Source organism: Rhipicephalus microplus, chromosome X (genome assembly GCF_043290135.1).
Source record: "Rhipicephalus microplus isolate Deutch F79 chromosome X, USDA_Rmic, whole genome shotgun sequence".
Lineage (NCBI taxonomy): Eukaryota > Metazoa > Arthropoda > Arachnida > Ixodida > Ixodidae > Rhipicephalus > Rhipicephalus microplus.
The window spans coordinates 171223309-171240370 of record NC_134710.1 but is presented as its reverse complement, the minus strand read 5'-3'; the positions used below and the strand labels follow the sequence as shown (position 1 = coordinate 171240370).

The 17062-nt window shown below is 46.9% G+C and overlaps 1 protein-coding gene across 1 annotated transcript in view; it reads right to left on the bottom strand.

Annotated features, from left to right (window-relative positions):
* l(1)G0320 (signal sequence receptor subunit 1 l(1)G0320) overlaps positions 1–17062 on the bottom strand; it is a 43427-nt gene that overhangs the window by 6585 nt on the left and 19780 nt on the right. Inside the window, exons 6-7 of the mRNA XM_037428581.2 lie at positions 12285–12364; positions 11467–11545 (exon numbers count right to left, since the gene is read on the bottom strand). Of these exons, the coding sequence (XP_037284478.1) occupies positions 11467–11545; positions 12285–12364 (159 nt within the window). The remainder of the gene's footprint in view (positions 1–11466; positions 11546–12284; positions 12365–17062) is intronic.

The window sequence follows — 17062 nt, the reverse complement described above, 5'->3', positions numbered from 1 at the left end:
ACCTTCACCGCAGTACACTGGTGGCCTGCAGAAAAGCGTTTCAAGATTTGGAATGGGCTGTCAACATTAGCCAAGGGACACAGCACACTTCATTCAATTACTCATGCATATGTATGCTGCACTACTGTGAGTGCTAATATGATCGCTGACATTTAAAAAAAGTTAGTGGCAATCATTTGTTAGCGCTGTATGACATTTCTGCTGTCCTCAAAAATCAAAACTATGCGACATTTTCGGTTTTCGCTACCTCTACCCCTCAGTTTTATGAATTTGCCGAATCTCAAGGTCGCCAGCTTGGTAGATCCACGTTTGAATCCCCAGAGTCTGTCAAAGAATTTGACAGGCATGGCAGATGCTAATGTGGACTACATCATTGGTTGCTCAGTGGGTTTGTTCAAAATACTACTTTTATGAAGCAGAAGTGTTCATATTCACGCTGCATGGTTTAGGAGATGTTGGACGGCTTGTACATATCGTATTTACATGCATAATTTACGCCCTTGCATATTTTGCACACCCCTAAGAGTTAGCCAGCTCTTCGGAAAAAAAAAATTGCCTACTCGCATATTTCGCGCTCCCCGACTCGCCAGAGTCAGCTTGCCGGTGTGTGCACCTTTGGACCTTTCGATGCTTCGGCCGGGTGTGCGCTTTGCCGAGCAGACCAACGCAGTCTAACAGGCTGCCAGCGCGAAGTCACTGCTTCCGAGGACTTCCCCGAACTAGGGTCCCTAGAATACCACACCCGAACACGGACCCGTTGACGGGTCGCCGGAACTGTTCGAGCGTTTGCCTCCCCATATCTCCCAATCTCTACCACCGCGATTATGGCGAGAATGAACGCTCATGTCACGGCACGAACGCCTTTCTGAATAGAAGGCGTGCGAGGGCCTGTTGCGCTGCAACCCACGCTTGGTCGATTTGGGAAGTTTCGCCATTCGGCTGACACGTTTTGATGGTTCCCTTGTGATGTGCTGCAGTAATTAGATATACGGCGAAATTGAAGCTCGCTGTTGTGAATTTCGCCGAGGAAAACAGGAAGCGTGCCGCTGCAAAGTACTTTAAGGGGACATATTATCAGCATCAAATGAAACCCGAACAGCGGCAAGCCTTTGCGATAGTGTAGTGGGGGCCGTCCAGTTATGATTCACAGGCGTGCGCATCCTGTTCGGCAGCTTTCTGCATATATGCATGCCTGTCCGTAGTGACAAGTGGACGGCGTGCACTATAGCATCGCGAAGGCTTGCCGCTGTTCGCGTTTCATTTGACCCTGATAGTACTTCAGCTTGACGCCCGGTGCGATCGGTAAGCAGAAAAGTGTGCACTTCTAATGCAAGTTCCAGCCATTGAATGAGGCCCTTTAATATATGTGCGGATGCTTAGTTCTTCCAGTAATTCTGTGTCCTGAGGCCTAGTGTCTCCAAGCATTGTTGAAAGAGCTTCAAGAAAATACAATGATTCCCAATCAGACTTCGCGATCATTGATTGCCGCTAGACCGCGTGTGACAGGATCTGACAGGGTAAAGTACGCACTAATTCTTTCAAAATTGAAGTATACCTCATTTGTGCTCCAATTTATTTCTTTTTTTTAATGTATATACTGCACGCGTTAAGACTATGGCACAATATTTCGCATGCGCTGGCGAAATTCCCGCGTAATTTGCGCACCCCCTTCTCGGAGCCCCGAAATCAGGAAAAAAAAGCGCGCAAATTATGCGCGTAAATATGGTACTTTTTTCTAAATGCAAGCTCTCGTTTTCATGCTGCTCCAAATTTGGTCTTCGTGTGTACGCTTGTGCGAATAGTGAATTTTAAGTTCGAGGCAAATACAGTCGAACCCCGCTACAACGAAACTGACGGGGCGCAGAAAAAATTTTGTTGAAGCGAAAATTGTTGTGATGAAATCTAAAAAATATAGCTGATCTGAGCTAGCAAAACAAAGGCACATTTATTCTCGAAATTGAAAAAATGTCCGCGGCTTCCTATTCTTTCCCAGCAGCGTCAAGACGCAATTCTCGCCCTTGCATAGCGAGGCCATAGTGAAAAGCACGCTGAAACAACGCCTAAAACCGGGTTCGAGAACGAACCAAACAGTCGCATCAATGCATTAACACCAGCTGCTGTCCGCCGTCAAAAGTATCCGACAACGCCCAGATCGAGGCAGGGTATCGTGGAGTGGCGACTTTTGCACTATTCTATGCTATTCTTATCATCACTCGCAGCTAGCTGATTTTGTTGATAATGCCGATGAACAGTCACTCTGATTAGTTACCACACTGGCCAAGCGCAAACATAATGATAAGCATCGGAATCGGAAAAGGCATCGTTATGCGTTTGCACCCAGAAGCTGCGAGAAGGAAACCATGAACTGAGCGACTGAGCTTCAGCTCTGGATCGTCTGCGGCTCAAAAGCAAGCCAGCAGGGCAGTCTCATTGCCATCACTATCGAGCAATGGCGGCGCCCATGCTTGGTGAACAGCTGTGGTTTCTGGTGGTGCCAACACGTGTTTTAGACTTTGTTGACGCATTTTCAGGCTCTGAAAATGCACCGAAATGTTAAAGATTAGGTTTACTGCATAGCAATAAGTATCTTAGCCTGAAATTGCATCGCGAAATTTCGTTGAAGCGGGACGACCAAAAAAAAAAAAAAAAAAAGTGTTCGATATGGTGACAATATTTACTCCTATGGACTCCTATGGACTGCTGACGGGCAATCATAAATTTTTCGTTGTAGCGGAAATTTCGCTGAAGCAGTGTTCCTTGTAGCGAAGTTTGACTGTAGTCATTTTGATCGAATAATTTCGGATCGAATTCGAATAGCATATATGACATATAGAGAAAAATGGGCATATTTGTCACGACCTAAATAACCTGCACAATACAGTTAATGCCCTTAGTAAGAGACATGCCCTGGACAGCAATCTTTGTCTTTTATATGAGATGTCTCTTATAAGCAGGGTACTTCGTATGCATTTTTTTTATCAACTCGTACTTTACTGTAGGCACAGTAGTGTATCTTATACCCATTTGTCTCTTATATCAGTGCCTCTTATAAAGGGGTTCAACTGTATATCTTAAAAATTGAAATAGGGCTTCTATGCAAATGCCATGTATATTTTTCGTTGAAAAGAAGTCGAAACAACTCTGACTAGTAGCAAGACTTGACTTTCAGCAGGATGCAAATCATAACCCTTAAAATGCATAGCATTTTAAAATTTATTATACTTAGAGCATATAAGCTGTCATAACAAGCTTTTAAGCTTAATTATATGAATTGATTTGAGGGTAATAATTTAATTTAAAGAGGCCGTGCGACAATTATTCAAGTAGCCATGGAATGAATTCACTAAAGAAGCTTACTGCCTCATGAATTCACTGCCGCGAACATTTTTAGAATCTTTCTAGTACGTACAGAGTTGCAAAAATTTCTCGCATGTTGCAAGTGTATTCTCTCTTCTCGTCCCGATGAAAGCGCCTGAAGCTAAGCAGGGAGGGATGGTACGAGGAAAGAAAATGCGTCACACATGCTTTCTGAGCTTGTCGAGTCATTTGCCGAAAGAAGAGAGAAACGTTTATCCGATTTTGAGAATTTATTGTGAACCCCACGCCACGTGCTGCTCTATAATATTTGGCTTCTGTGTCTTCGGTAGCCTCGACCACCGATCAGCAGCGTTTTTTGACTATGGCAAAAAAGTGTTGCAGGGCCCCTTCAAATTCGTAGGGGAGTTTCGCAGCAAAGCGGATTTTTCTTGGATAGATGCTTTCACGGTTCAGCACCCTTACACTGCAGTGAAACCACTTTTACAGGTGGTACATTCGGACTAACATGCATTTCTTCGTTTCTTGCAAATACTTCGAAATTTTCAATAATTTAAAGTTGAATCGAAGCAAAATCGAAAACCCTACTATTCGTTCAAATATTTGAAGCATTCGAATATTTGCACAAGCTTACTTCCCAATGTTTTTTTTTTTTCTTGTAACCTGCTTCAAACTTGCATTTTATTGCTCCAAAAATTGCTCTAAATTCAATTTCGGCTGTTTCACGCCTGTACTGCCGCAACCCTGACCAAACCTGCGTGTGTTTCAGGTCAGTAGCAGAGCACTGCAACTGAGTGCTACTGAGCAACTGCAACAGCAGAGAACATCACTCCCGATGGCCTAAAGGCCAACTCCGGCGATTTCTCGAGGTCAATGAATCTCAATAAAATTCACTGGGTATGTTCCTTTGCACATTTTAGTCCTTTATGCCAAATCACAGGTTTGAATGATGCACTGATCGTTTGCAAATGAATTTTAAAGATTGCCTCAAAAAGCTCACCTCACTTGCCAGAATTATTGGCAATACTGTCTGTGTGACGTCATGTTTGGCATGTCAACGGAAGTAACGCAGCCGATGGCATCGCTACGTTGGCCGCTACAGCGTTTATTGTGCTTTCCACAAGGCGACGGTGGCGGTGTTTGGCAGGTGCTTCGTTGGACTGGCTTTCACAGTTTTCATACTCCGTGCCGGTGAAACCAGTATACGACCTCTGGCTCTACCAATTAGTACGTCATACGCAGACAGGGCGATCGGTTGGGTTTCAGTTTCGGTATTGCACATTTTTGCTAATTAAAAATTAATTTAAAATTTCCTGATCATTTCAGCTATTGGGCTCGTGACAAGAGTGTCTCAGGAACATAGAAACACCATAACCTTGACATAGTCAAAAAATCGCCAAAGTTGGCTTTTAAAGGAGCACTGACATCAAACTTACTCATGCCAAGATTTTCGCGCAAGTGAGTAGCTATAGACCCCGTAGCAACGATTTGCGACCTAAAACCCAACTGAGGGATGAATAACCATCTCTTCTGTCGATTTATATTATTGGGATCTAGCACTATTCAAAAACGGCCGGCAATCCCACTATTTTTAGTGCTGAGAGCACCAGCAGTGGCGCTACCTCGCGGTCACCTCCAGATCACGCCACAGCTGACCACTTCTCAACAGAAAAGAGTGACGTCAGGCTCAGCTGCCCCACAAACATTTCGTCTGCTAGGCTGACACATTCAGTCATGCCTAGTCACCTGCATTGCTGTCGTCGCCGTACAAAGTGTCGACTCGGGTTCAATACGATAGTCTATTGCTTGGAATCCCCGCAATTCACGACGTCGCGAATTATTTTCGCTTCGATCAATATTTTGCAGAACAGTGATTTCGAAATGGACGCTGTTCCAAGCAGCACTGCAGAGGTGCCCGAGGATGCACGCTTCAGCCATGTTCGCTCGTGTGTCTCAATTGGCTATTTCGGTGTGTTTTGGCGTGCTGCGCGACTTTCTTTTAAAGATGGTTTTTATCTTGGTGAAATGAGGTTTATTGGCGCAAGTAGTACTTGCACAGCAGGTCTATTGATGTGGAAAGCGGGCAACAGCAACGGACCCAGGAATCACAGCCCTCGGGGCAAACGCTCGCGCTTGGCTCCTCTCGCTAAAGGCGTGACCCACTGCGGCACATAATCTTCCTCTCTACTATACCCGGCGACGAAGACGAGCCATCCTGGCAAGTCAAGGTGACGAGAGTAGGAGTGGGTTGTGATAGGGCTTGATACGACTCACGTGGACAGTCTCACGACCAAGGCGTCACCTGTCTGTAGATGGCGTGACCGGCTCGATCACGTATATGACATGAGATCGACGTTCGACCATGCTATAAGGACCGTGAAACTTGGGGCCAAACTTAGAGGACAGACCTGGGGAGTGGAAGGGCACTCGGAGCCAAATGAGCGAGCTCACGGCAAAAGTCTCGACTTGCTGGTCGCAGTCGTTGCGGTCTTTTTCGAGTGCTTGCTTGTCCGAGGTGAATGATCAGGCCAACCGACGACACTCTTCAGCGTGGTGCACGATTTCAGAGAGAGGGTTGATCCCTGAGACTTCGGGACGATACGGCAAAATGGTGTCAAGGGTGGAGCATGGCTCACGCCCATATAAAAGAAAGAAAGGCGAGAAGCCTGTGGTTGACTTCGTCGCGGTGTTGTACGCATAAGTCACAAATGGAAGAATAACATCCCAGTTCAATTGGTTGGAATTGACATACATGGCGAGCATGTCTCCTAGCGTTCGGTTGAAGCGCTCAGTTAGACCGTTGGTCTGCGGGTGGTAGGGTGTAGAGGTGCGGTGCACCGTGCGGCATGCCCGAAGGAGCTGTACAACTTCTGATGAAAAGACGTGCTCTTGATCACTCAGTAGTTCACGTGGTGCCCAATGACGCAGCACGAAGCGTTGCAAGACGAAATTGGCTACGTCACGTGCACCAGCCGTAGGTAGTGGAGCTGTTTCAGCATACCTCGTCAGGTGGTCGACCGCGACAATGATCCATCGATTTCCAGTGGCAGTGTACGAAAGGGGACCATATAGATCGATTCCAACGCAGTCGAACGGGCGCGCCGGACACGGTAGAGGCTGTAATAATCCGGGTGAATGAGCCACTGTCTTTCGTCGTTGGCATAATGAACAGGACCGAATGTATTTTTGTACAAAGGTGTACATACCACACCAGTAGTAACGCTGGCGGATCCGGTGATATGTTTTTAACATACCAGCGTGAGCATGTTGTGGGTCGGCGTGAAAATACGCACAGACATCAGATCGCATGTGGCGTGGTATAACCAAAAGCGATTTACGACCATCTGCGTGGTAGTTTCTGCGGTATAGGTGCGCATCTCGTATCCCGAAATGTGTGGCTTGGCGGCGAAGAGCGCGTGGGTACGCAGACGTTGAGGAGTCAGAAAGAATGTTAACGAGAGATTTTATCCATGGGTCTTTCCGCTGTTCAGACGACATGCTTGAGACGGAAATGGGAGCAATGAGAAAGTTGGCGTCCGAATGCAGGTCTGCGCTGGATCTCACTGGTGATCGTGAGAGGGCGTCCGCATCAGAGTGTTTTCGTCCTGAGCGGTAGACGACACGAATGTCGAATTCTTGTAGGCGAAGAGCCCAACGTCCAGGGCGACCTGAAGGATCTTTTAGCGACGCCAACCAACAAAGTGCGTGGTGGTCTGTCACAACGTCAAAACTCTGTCCGCACAAGTAGGGACGAAACTTGCTTAACGCCCAAACGATTGCGAGGCATTCTTTTTCATTTACGGAGTAGTTCATTTCCGCTTTCGTGAGTGTGCGGCTTGCACATGCGACAATGTACTCTGGAATACCGGGCTTTCGTTGCGCGAATACTGCTCCCAGACCAATGCCACTGGCGTCTGTGTGCACTTCAGTGGGGGCACTTGGGTCGTAATGGCGTAGAATGGGTGGCGACGTAAGCAGGCGGTGCAGTGTAAGAAAGGCTTCGTCACATGCCGGGGTCCAGTTAGAAAGATTAGCTGGACCATTCAGTAGTTGCGTAAGTGGGACTATTATTGATGCAAAGTTGTGGACAAAACGGCGAAAATACGAGCACAAGCCGATGAAGCTCGTAAGTTCTTTGAGTGAAGTCGGCTTCGGAAAGTTGGCTACGGCTCGAAGTTTGTCCGGGTCGGGGCAAATTCCATCCTTTGACACAACGTGGCCAAGTGTAGTAAGTTGGCAAGCCCCGAAGCGGCACTTCTTTAGGTTAACCTGGAGGTTTGCCTTAGTAAGGCACTGACGAATTGTGCGCAGACGGTCGACGTGGGTAGGGAAATCAGGAGAAAATACGATAACATCATCAAGGTAACATAAGCATATCTGCCATTTAAGGCCACGTAAAATGTTGTCCATCATTCGTTCAAACGTTGCAGGTGCATTGCACAGACCGAATGGTATAACCATGAATTCCTATAGGCCATCCGGCGTAACGAACGCTGTTTTGGGACGGTCACACTCCGCCATCGGAACCTGCCAGTAACCTGAACGTAAGTCCAGCAAAGAAAAGAATTCGGCACCTTGTAGTCAATCGATAGCGTCGTCGATGCGGGGAAGAGGGTACACATCTTTCAGTGTAATTTTGTTCAGTCGCTGGTAGTCGACACAAAATCTAATCGAACCGTCTTTTTTCTTCACTAGCACAACAGGTGAAGACCAGGGGCTAGAAGATGGCTTGATGACACCGCGCTGAAGCATATCGTCCACGTGCTCTGCAATTACACTTCGTTCCTTGAATGATACGCGGTAGGGGCGTTGCTGCAAAGGAGGGTGCATTCCAGAGTAGATTGTGTGAACGACGGTGTTAGTTTGACTCGGTGCCTTTTGAGGAAGGTCAAATGAATCACGGAATTCATGCAGAAAGGTTATTAGCTGGTTCCGTTGATCCAGAGGAAGCTTGCTGTCGATGAAACGATTAAAGATATCCAAGGAGTGGTCATCCCGCGTAAAAGGAGGAGTAACAGCGTTCAGTTGAAGTTGCTGGCCAGGGTCGTGGGACTCAATAGGCACAATAACGTTGTTATCAACAGGAAGAACATAGCCCAGTGTTTCGTGAGCTTTTAAGGTGAGAGGGCATGAGCTAGGATTGCAAACGACAATTCCGGAAGTATCTTGGTGAGGTGGCAGAACAGCGTATGGCAGAGACGTACCGTGGCGGCGACTGAAAACGTCAGATGGGGAGAACACAACGGTAGAGCCGGACAATTCAGTGCGATTGACGGGGACAACCATGGCACTAAGAGGGGGAACATCTATGTTGGAAGTAACAAGAAGCTTGCCAAGGTGAGTGAGCTCATTGTCGGTAGATGCCGCATCAGAAAACACAGAAAATTCCACCTGCGCGCGAGCGCAGCCAATTACGGTATGGTGGCGTGAAAAAAAATCCCACCCAAGTATCACGTCGTGGGAACAAGTGGCCAACACGAGAAACTCGATGTGATACAGGACGTTCTGAATGATTACTCTTGCCGTACATTCTCCGACTGGTCGAATAGGTTGCGCGCTCGCGGTATGCAGCAATACGTCAGAAGGCGTTGCCGTTACTTTTCGTATCGAACGGCAGAGTTTTTGACTCATCACAGATACGGCAGCACTCGTGTCAACAAGCGCAAAAGTTCGTAGACCTTCAACAAACAGTTCCAGAACGTTTGTGGGAGACGGACGAGGACTTCTACAATGCGACGATTTCGCAGCTCGTGCCTTTGGAGCTGAGGCAGTCAGTTTTCCGTCTCTACGGGGTTCGGTCGGCGACGCAGCGGGGACGGAGAATGGTAGCGGCGTGGTGAGGATGAGCGACGGGGACTGAATGGTCGGTAGTCAGCAGCAGGGTGGTGGTTTAGTTCAGATGGGGACAGGTCGCGTTGCACTGATTGTCGGTCGCATTGACGGGGCACTTCTCGTTGCGCGTGGTACGGGGCCGGGAAAGAATCGGCAGAGTACCTCAGAGCTGCAGCCGGGCCCGTTGCGAAGCGCCCGCGACAGAAGCGCGCCACGTGACCTGGATATCTGCATGCGTAACAGATTGGACGATTGTCAACTGTGCGCCAAGGGTTTCCGTTATAGCGCTGTTGTGTTGCTGGAAATGGCGTCATTGGTACTCGTAGAGGCTGGGGAATCGGCCGAAGTGGAGGTCGTGGTGGAGTAGCAGCGACAGCAGCGTAAGTCAATGGCGCGGTGACAGGTGTTGTCTGAGAGACGGACGGCAGTGCCTCAAAGACCTGCGCCTGTATTACCTGTCTGATGGCGGGCGCGAGATGCTCAGAAGAGGGTTCAGTTGCCGGTTGATACGACAGACACGAAAGTTGTCGGGCCACCTCCTCGTGCACATATCGTTTGATTTCCGACATGATTGTGTTGTGGTCTCCACCTAGAGTCAATGCCGCGAGAGTTTCGTCGGTAGCCGCTGGCCGCCGTGTCATGACCCGTTGTTTGCGCAATTCTTCGAAGCTCTGGCAAAGAGTGGTGAGTTCGGGCACAGTACGGGGGGGCCTTTGGCCAGCAGCATCTGGAAGGCGTCGTCGTCTATCCCCTTCAAGATGTGTTTGATCTTGTCTGCTTCGATCATTGAAGGGTCAAGGCGCTTGCACAAGTCGAGCACATCCTCGATGTAGCTTGTGAAGCCTTCCCCCTGAAGCTGTGCGCGTCCCCGTAGACGTTGTTCGGCACGGAGCTTGCGTACCTTGGGGTGACCGAATACATCGGTAATGCGTAGCTTAAAAGCACCCCAAGTGGCGAATTCCGAGTGGTAGTTGTTAATCCAGAGACTCGCTACCTCTTTCAGGTAAAAGGGTACATATTGCAGCTTCGATGTGTCGTCCCACTTGTTGCTGGAGCCTACCTTTTCAAATGTCGACAGCCAATCTTCTACGTCTTGCTCATCGGTACCGTCAAAAAAAGGTGGATCGCGCACGCGTAGTGCAGTGGGCACGATGACCATCGGAGGCTGGGTCTACCTTGCTGGGTGTTTTCTTCAGCCATTTCTGGGATGGCAGGTAGTTTCCTGTTGCGGAGTTCCAGATTGAGTTACCCAGCACCTCCACCACTCTGAAACGAGGTTTATTGGCGCAAGTAGTACTTGCACAGCAGGTCTATTGATGCGGAAAGCGGGCGGCAGCAACGGACCCAGGAATCATAGCACTCGGGGCAAACGCTCGCGCTTGGCTCCTCTCGCTAAAGGCGTGACCCACTACGGCACATAATCTTCTTCCTCTCTACATAGGTAATTTCACAAACTCATTCAAACCGGTGCGACGAAGATCAGACGTGACGAGCCACGGCCGGGCTAGACTGCACCTGCGCGCGCTAGCCTGGCCGTGGACGAGCGAGTGCGTTTCTGCACTTCGGCGCCACGATAAGCACACTCGGATTGTACATGTCATCGCTACTAGGGCATCGTCACTCAGGATGATATTTGTGGAATGTATCACACCGAACACGTAACACTAGTGTCGATGTCACAGGGCAGTCTATTCTTCGTTTTTTCTCCAGAGCTTTTCTACGCTGTTTGGCATCGAATTAAAATAACTTCCATGCGACGGACGCCGTTCAAATTTGGCCAGGAAGACCTATGCATACGAAGCGATCGAGTGATGGGCACATCTCGATCTTGAAATTTGATGTCAGTGCTCCTTTAAAAGCACTTGACACACCACAAACACGACCACATGCGGAATGAAAACAAAAACTACCGACATGTTATTGATAATGATAAGGGGAACTGAAAAATAAACGTTGTGTCCCCTAGAGAGTTTTGCCAGCCAAGGAAGATCAGACAATGCCTCCGAAACTGGAAGCTTGTGTCCGCTTCCAATCTTGGAGGCCACACAACTGGCTACTAGGAGCAAAACTCTATCAAGCCAATGCAAAATCCATTACGACGACTTTCAAAATTGTGGGGCACGGCTCAAAACAAGCAATTCAGTATGAAAAATTTAACTTTAGGAATAAGCTTGATCAAAAAATCCGTCACAAAAATGCATTAGTGCTATGGGAACCTTGACAGTGCATTTATGAAGCCCGAAATATCCAACAAGTTGGAATTTTCGGAGTTCTAAAGATCCATCCGTGACTGTTTAACGAACACTATTACAGACTTACACTAAGAGTTCCCAGGAACTGCTGTCCAGCTACCAGCATGAGGACCAAGCATGTAGCCAAGAACATGTACAAGAAGAACCTGTAATGCACAAGCAGTGAATGGCAGAACATAGACTAATGCCACATACACAAGTCCATAGTTTTCACAACAGAACATAACTTGTTCAGTGCCTTGACAAGCTAACATGGGTAAATATTAACTGAAACTGGTGTCAAACTGGCAGTCCTTCCATTAAAGTTTTTACAGTCATGGCTGAAAGACAGCCGAGCAATTAATACAAACAAAAATGTGAACCCAAATCTTGTACAATGTCTCATCCTAATTTTATTAGGACATGATCCATGCAAGCAGGGTCGCAAAGATAGAGGCCATAAACAAAGTTGACGCCATTCAGCCTTTTTCTTGTATAGTACTTTTACTTTCATCAACGTACATATCAGTTTTCTTTTTGGCTTTCCATGTGTCATGTGGCTATACAAATAAAGCTGCATCAGGTGGACACCAGGTTGAATTCTCGTCATTAAGACCAAACAAAAATTTCAAGTCAATGGCTGTAATACAAGTATTGTTGCTTTCCATGAAAGTGCAACCAAGGGGAAAGAATACTGCGAAATGAATTGGCTTGTAGCGGCATGGAAACCAATTTCCATGTTGCTTTCTCTTGAAGTTGCACTTTTTTAAGCTACCCTATTTTTCCAATCTTTGCTGTTGTCTGTAACTTAAAAGCTTGTCAATGACTGCACTAGTATTCAATTCGTAAGACAACTATTAACATGCTCCTATTTATTTCAAGGTTCTCTAAAAAAATGCCACCTACGTTTCTCCATCAAGTCCCTCATCAATTTCCACAACCTCAACAGTTTCATTGAAGACAGCATCCTGGTAAGCATTGCCATCCTGAAAGAGAGCCAAAAATAATTGCTTAGCACACAATGGTCACATTGAGGGACACTGAATGCAAATAATAATTAATATCACAATGTTAGTTCAATGTAGGATGTCTAAAATGACATTATTATCAACAGCAGTGCCCTACTTACCAAGATTCAGTTAAATGTATCACATGACGTGCGACATGAGTGGGACATTTTTTAAAATGATTCTGATGATGTGAGAGTGCCCGACTACAATTAATCCCTAGTAATCAAACTAGCTGCAACAAAAAGAACCTTTCCTTCATTAAGAGAAGAAATAAAATGCTGCTTGTTCATTTTTTTTTAATTTATAGAAAAAAGAAACGCCTGGCATTACTAAGAATAACGACGCAAGCGGTTCAAAAGTTCAGTTTTCGCCTGGTTAGGCTGGACAGGTCATGCCATCCAGTGGGGTGCAGTTGAACCAAGCAAGCACAAAATTGTTCACTAGCCTTGTTGCTGCTGTGGTTCCTGCTACTTTCGCTCTGCTTTGACTAGTGTCAGTGGCCGTGCAGTAGAGGTAGGCAACGTTTGGCACGGCAATAGTGACATGAGAAAGACCACTTCCAGGCGGGTGATTTGAAGTGCGTTAACAGGATTTAGACCGTTAAAACACGATTATATTTCAGAATAGGCACTGTCTTGGCACAGAGGTAGCACTATGAGTAAAGTCTCGTTAATTCGACCCCCCTAATTCAAAATTTCGGTTAATTCAGCCACGGCGTCTGCTTCCGTCCGTCCGAAATGTACAGTGTTTTATGATTGAAAATTCTCATTAATTAGGACAAATTCGGCTGCACTTCGGTTAATTTGACCGCCCGACCGCGGTCGAGTCACGACAAGAAAGCAGCAGCGGATTCTGCCGGCCAAATCGACGGCGCACCTAAGCAACTTTGGGATCAGATTGCGGCCATGGGTAGTACATCTCAAAGACACCCCCCCCCCCCTTTCCTAAAAAAAAAAAAAAAAAAAAAAAAAAAAAAAAAAAAAAAAAAAAAACCCACATAGGAAGGCAGTACATCGCTACTGTCATCAATAACGGGCAACCTACGAATTTGCCTCCTGCTTTTTTTTTGCGCGTCAAACATGTTTGCAAGATGGTCGAGTTGGATTGCTCATTTTTAGTGTGCTTTAAATTATTTATCTGTACATGATCAGTGCCATTTGCAGTCTTACTGTTTGCTGTTTTTTGAAAAGTTCGCCGGTTTTTATTTAGTTTTTATCACTGTGCGTTTTTTGTGTTGTGTATGTGTTGTCTACTTCGTGCGCGCGTGTGCGTGACCATCGCGCGAGCGACGCCGAGATGGCTACCCTTCAGTCTCCTGCGGCCCCAACCACAGAGGGTGAAGTACGAAGCAAAGGATTTGGCTGTGAAAGTGCAAATATTGAAGCCGTTGCAAGTGAGAGCATCTCAAAAAGAAGTGATGGAAAAATTAAATGTGAAGAAAAGCACGCTGAGCACTTATGTGAAGAACGAAGAGCAGATTATGCAAGCGCATGACGGGGACATGTTTGGCAACCAAAGGAAGAGGCTTCGAACGGCAGTGCATCCCAAGCTAGAAGAGGCGCTATTGCGCTGGATTGCCATTTTGCGCGATGCACGTTTGCCCTTGAGCAGCCCCTTTATCTGTGCACAAGCAGAGAAGTTCACGGTGACTATGAACATTGACTCCTTCAGTGCGTCGGAAGGCTGGTTCAACCACTTCAAGAAGCGACACAGGCTGGTGTTCTGCAACGTGTGTGGTGAAAGAGGTGGGGATGACGAAAGCGTTGTGCAGGACTGGCGGTCTGGACTATCCGCATGCCTTTCTACGTACGAGCCGTGCAACATTTTCAACGCTGATGAGACAGCGCTGTTCTATAAGGCTCTCCCTGACAAGACAATCATGTTTAAGAGGGACCCGTACGTCGGCGGAAAACGAAGTAAAGAGCGCGTGACAGTTCTTCTGGCTGCTAACATGACCGGCACAGAGCGGCTGCTGCTGCTGGTGAAGCCAAGATGTTTTAAGAATATTAAGCAGCTGCCTGTAGACTACCGGTTCAACAGAAAAGCTTGGATGACTACCGAACTCTTTCAAGCCTGGCTGCGTTAGCTCGACCGCTGCTTTGTGGCCAAGGCTTAAAAGGTGTTGTTTGTGCTAGACAACTGCAGTGCGCACACGAAGGTGTCCGAGCTTGAGAACATTGAACTGCTATTCCTGCCTCCGAACACAACGGCTTCCCTGCAGCAAATGGAACAGGGAATCATACAGTTTGTGAAAAGCCGCTATCGACAGCAGGTACTCGAGCGGATGTTGCTCTGCATGGAGTCAGGCAAGCAGTACGAAGTAAGCCTGCTAAGCGCAATCCACATGCTGACATACGTGTGGAACAACACACCGCCTGCAGTAGTCCCAAACTGCTTTAGGCATAGTGGCTTCGTGCACGACGCTGCTGATCCGGGGGTGGTGGCTGATGAGGAAACCGGCGAAGAGTAAGATGGACGCTTTGTGAGCATCATGCCAGCTGATAAGTCCCTGGGCGATTACTTTGCAATTGACAGCGATGTTGCAGTGGCCGGCACAATGACAGACAGCGATATCGTCGCTGAAGTCTTGGATGGTGCAGAGGAATTGGCTGACGAGGACGTGACGCTGACGAGTGTCCACGCCGCACTATGAAGGAGGCTGCGCATGCGTTGGCCGTTTTGGAGGACATATGCATGCTCTCCTCGGACAGTGTGCGCGGACTAAGCCACCTGCAGGAAATTCGAAAAACTGTGACTTCGCCGCAAAATGTGTCCGTGAAGCAAACCGGAATCACAGACTTTTTAAAGAAATAAAAGTCTGATGCTGTAGGAGACATTTTCTAAGTGTTTTCTTCGAACTCATGATAATTCATACCCTCGAGTAATTCAGACATTCTCTCCAGTCCCGTGAAGTCCGAATCAACGGGGTTTTACTGTATTTGCATTTAGTGTCCCCTTAATGCCATAATGTCTCAGACACTAACAAGAAACAGCCAAGCTTTCACAAAGGACATTAAACAACATTGAGCTTGATAATTAGTTACAGTATAGACCACTTATAACATAAGTTGCGAGAGTCTCGATATCCGCACTACAGTGTAGTCCACTTATAACGATATCGAGAAAACCTAAAAATATGATCGTTATAACCTGTGATCGTTATATCTGGACTGCCGCCAAAAAATCGTCGCCGGACGTACCTTTTGTAGCTCCAGGCTTCATTTCGCTATTTTCACCAATTAATAAATATTGTAGATAGTAGGATGTCAAAAACAAGACTTTATTTCTTACTCCGAAGAACGCATCACGGGTTCGCTGAGGAAGAGAGACTGACCGACGGCGGGGTGGGAGCAGTGGGAGGAAGAAAGCACAGCCAGAGGTACACAGCCGGAATGCCAACGAGGCCCGGCCCCGATGCCGCCGCTTTGCTTTGCTTTTCGCTTTTTTTTATTTTCTCTCTCTTTCCCGCGTTCGTTCGGCAATCTACGAGTAGCTTGCCGTTGTAGAAGGCGGGGAGCCGCCTTCTACAACGGCAAGCTACTTTTCATCGTTGTATTCGATATGCGGTGGATAACATATCGTTATATATGGTTTTTTTCCCCATAGCCCCAATGCATAAAATGAGACTGTTAAGTCGACCCATCGTTATAACCGATATATCGTTATATGTGGTATCGTTATAAGTGGACTGCACTGTATAACCAAAACAATCTTTTACAAGGGCCGCACTAGCGCAAGCGTCTTGATCATTCGGCGTGAAACAAGAATTGAAACGTGTGGTGCTTACAAACATTTAAACTTCCGAATGTTAAAAAAATTCAACATCTAAACACCCGTGTTGCCAATGAAATGAATGCAAAAAGGGGGAGGGGGCATTCAGCAAAGCACTATAGCTAAACTTTGCTGACTACTTCTCAGACTGCCTCGATTATGCGCATTACACAAAAAAATATGTCGAATCACATCTAAAATTTTTAACAAACAAAGACCCCAATAATTCAATTTCACAGGCGCACACTCATTTCAAGACAATGCAATCCAATTGCGTACCACCATTCGAGTGCTACATGTGCCACCTAAATTTTATTACCGTATATTGCTGGTTATAAGATGACAATTGAAACCGTGATGCTGTCGACGACGAGTCATGAAAACATGCTGTACCTCCGATGCTCCGTTGCTGACACCTCCTCCTCCAGCCACCATAGTTATATTATAATTTTGTGATCATGGCGACAGATCGTGAAAATGTCCGGCTCTGCAAGTGGTGTGCGCGCTTTGGGAGATATCAGTTCCCGCGACTTCGTTGCCTCTGCGACTGATATTATCGATGCATTAAATAGCAGTGAATCCAAGGACGACTATTTGTCGGTTCCCTCAGAAAAGTGAACTTTACGACTATGGGTATAGGTCGACTCCCAAACTTAGACGATTTTATAGAGAAAAAATAAAAAAAAAAAAACCATGTTGGCTTATAATTGGCAATACATGGTGATAAGTATCCCTTCCCTTCAAGTGCAGCCACCGCAAAGAGTTTTGTTCATTTCATACTAAATCGCAGCTCGGCACACAACCGCTACTGAAATGCAACCAATGCTGGTTAGGCCTAGCCTGCAGTTCGGTATGTTGTCGCGGGAAGTTCGGCCAAGACATGCATATCGGGCACCAAAAAGA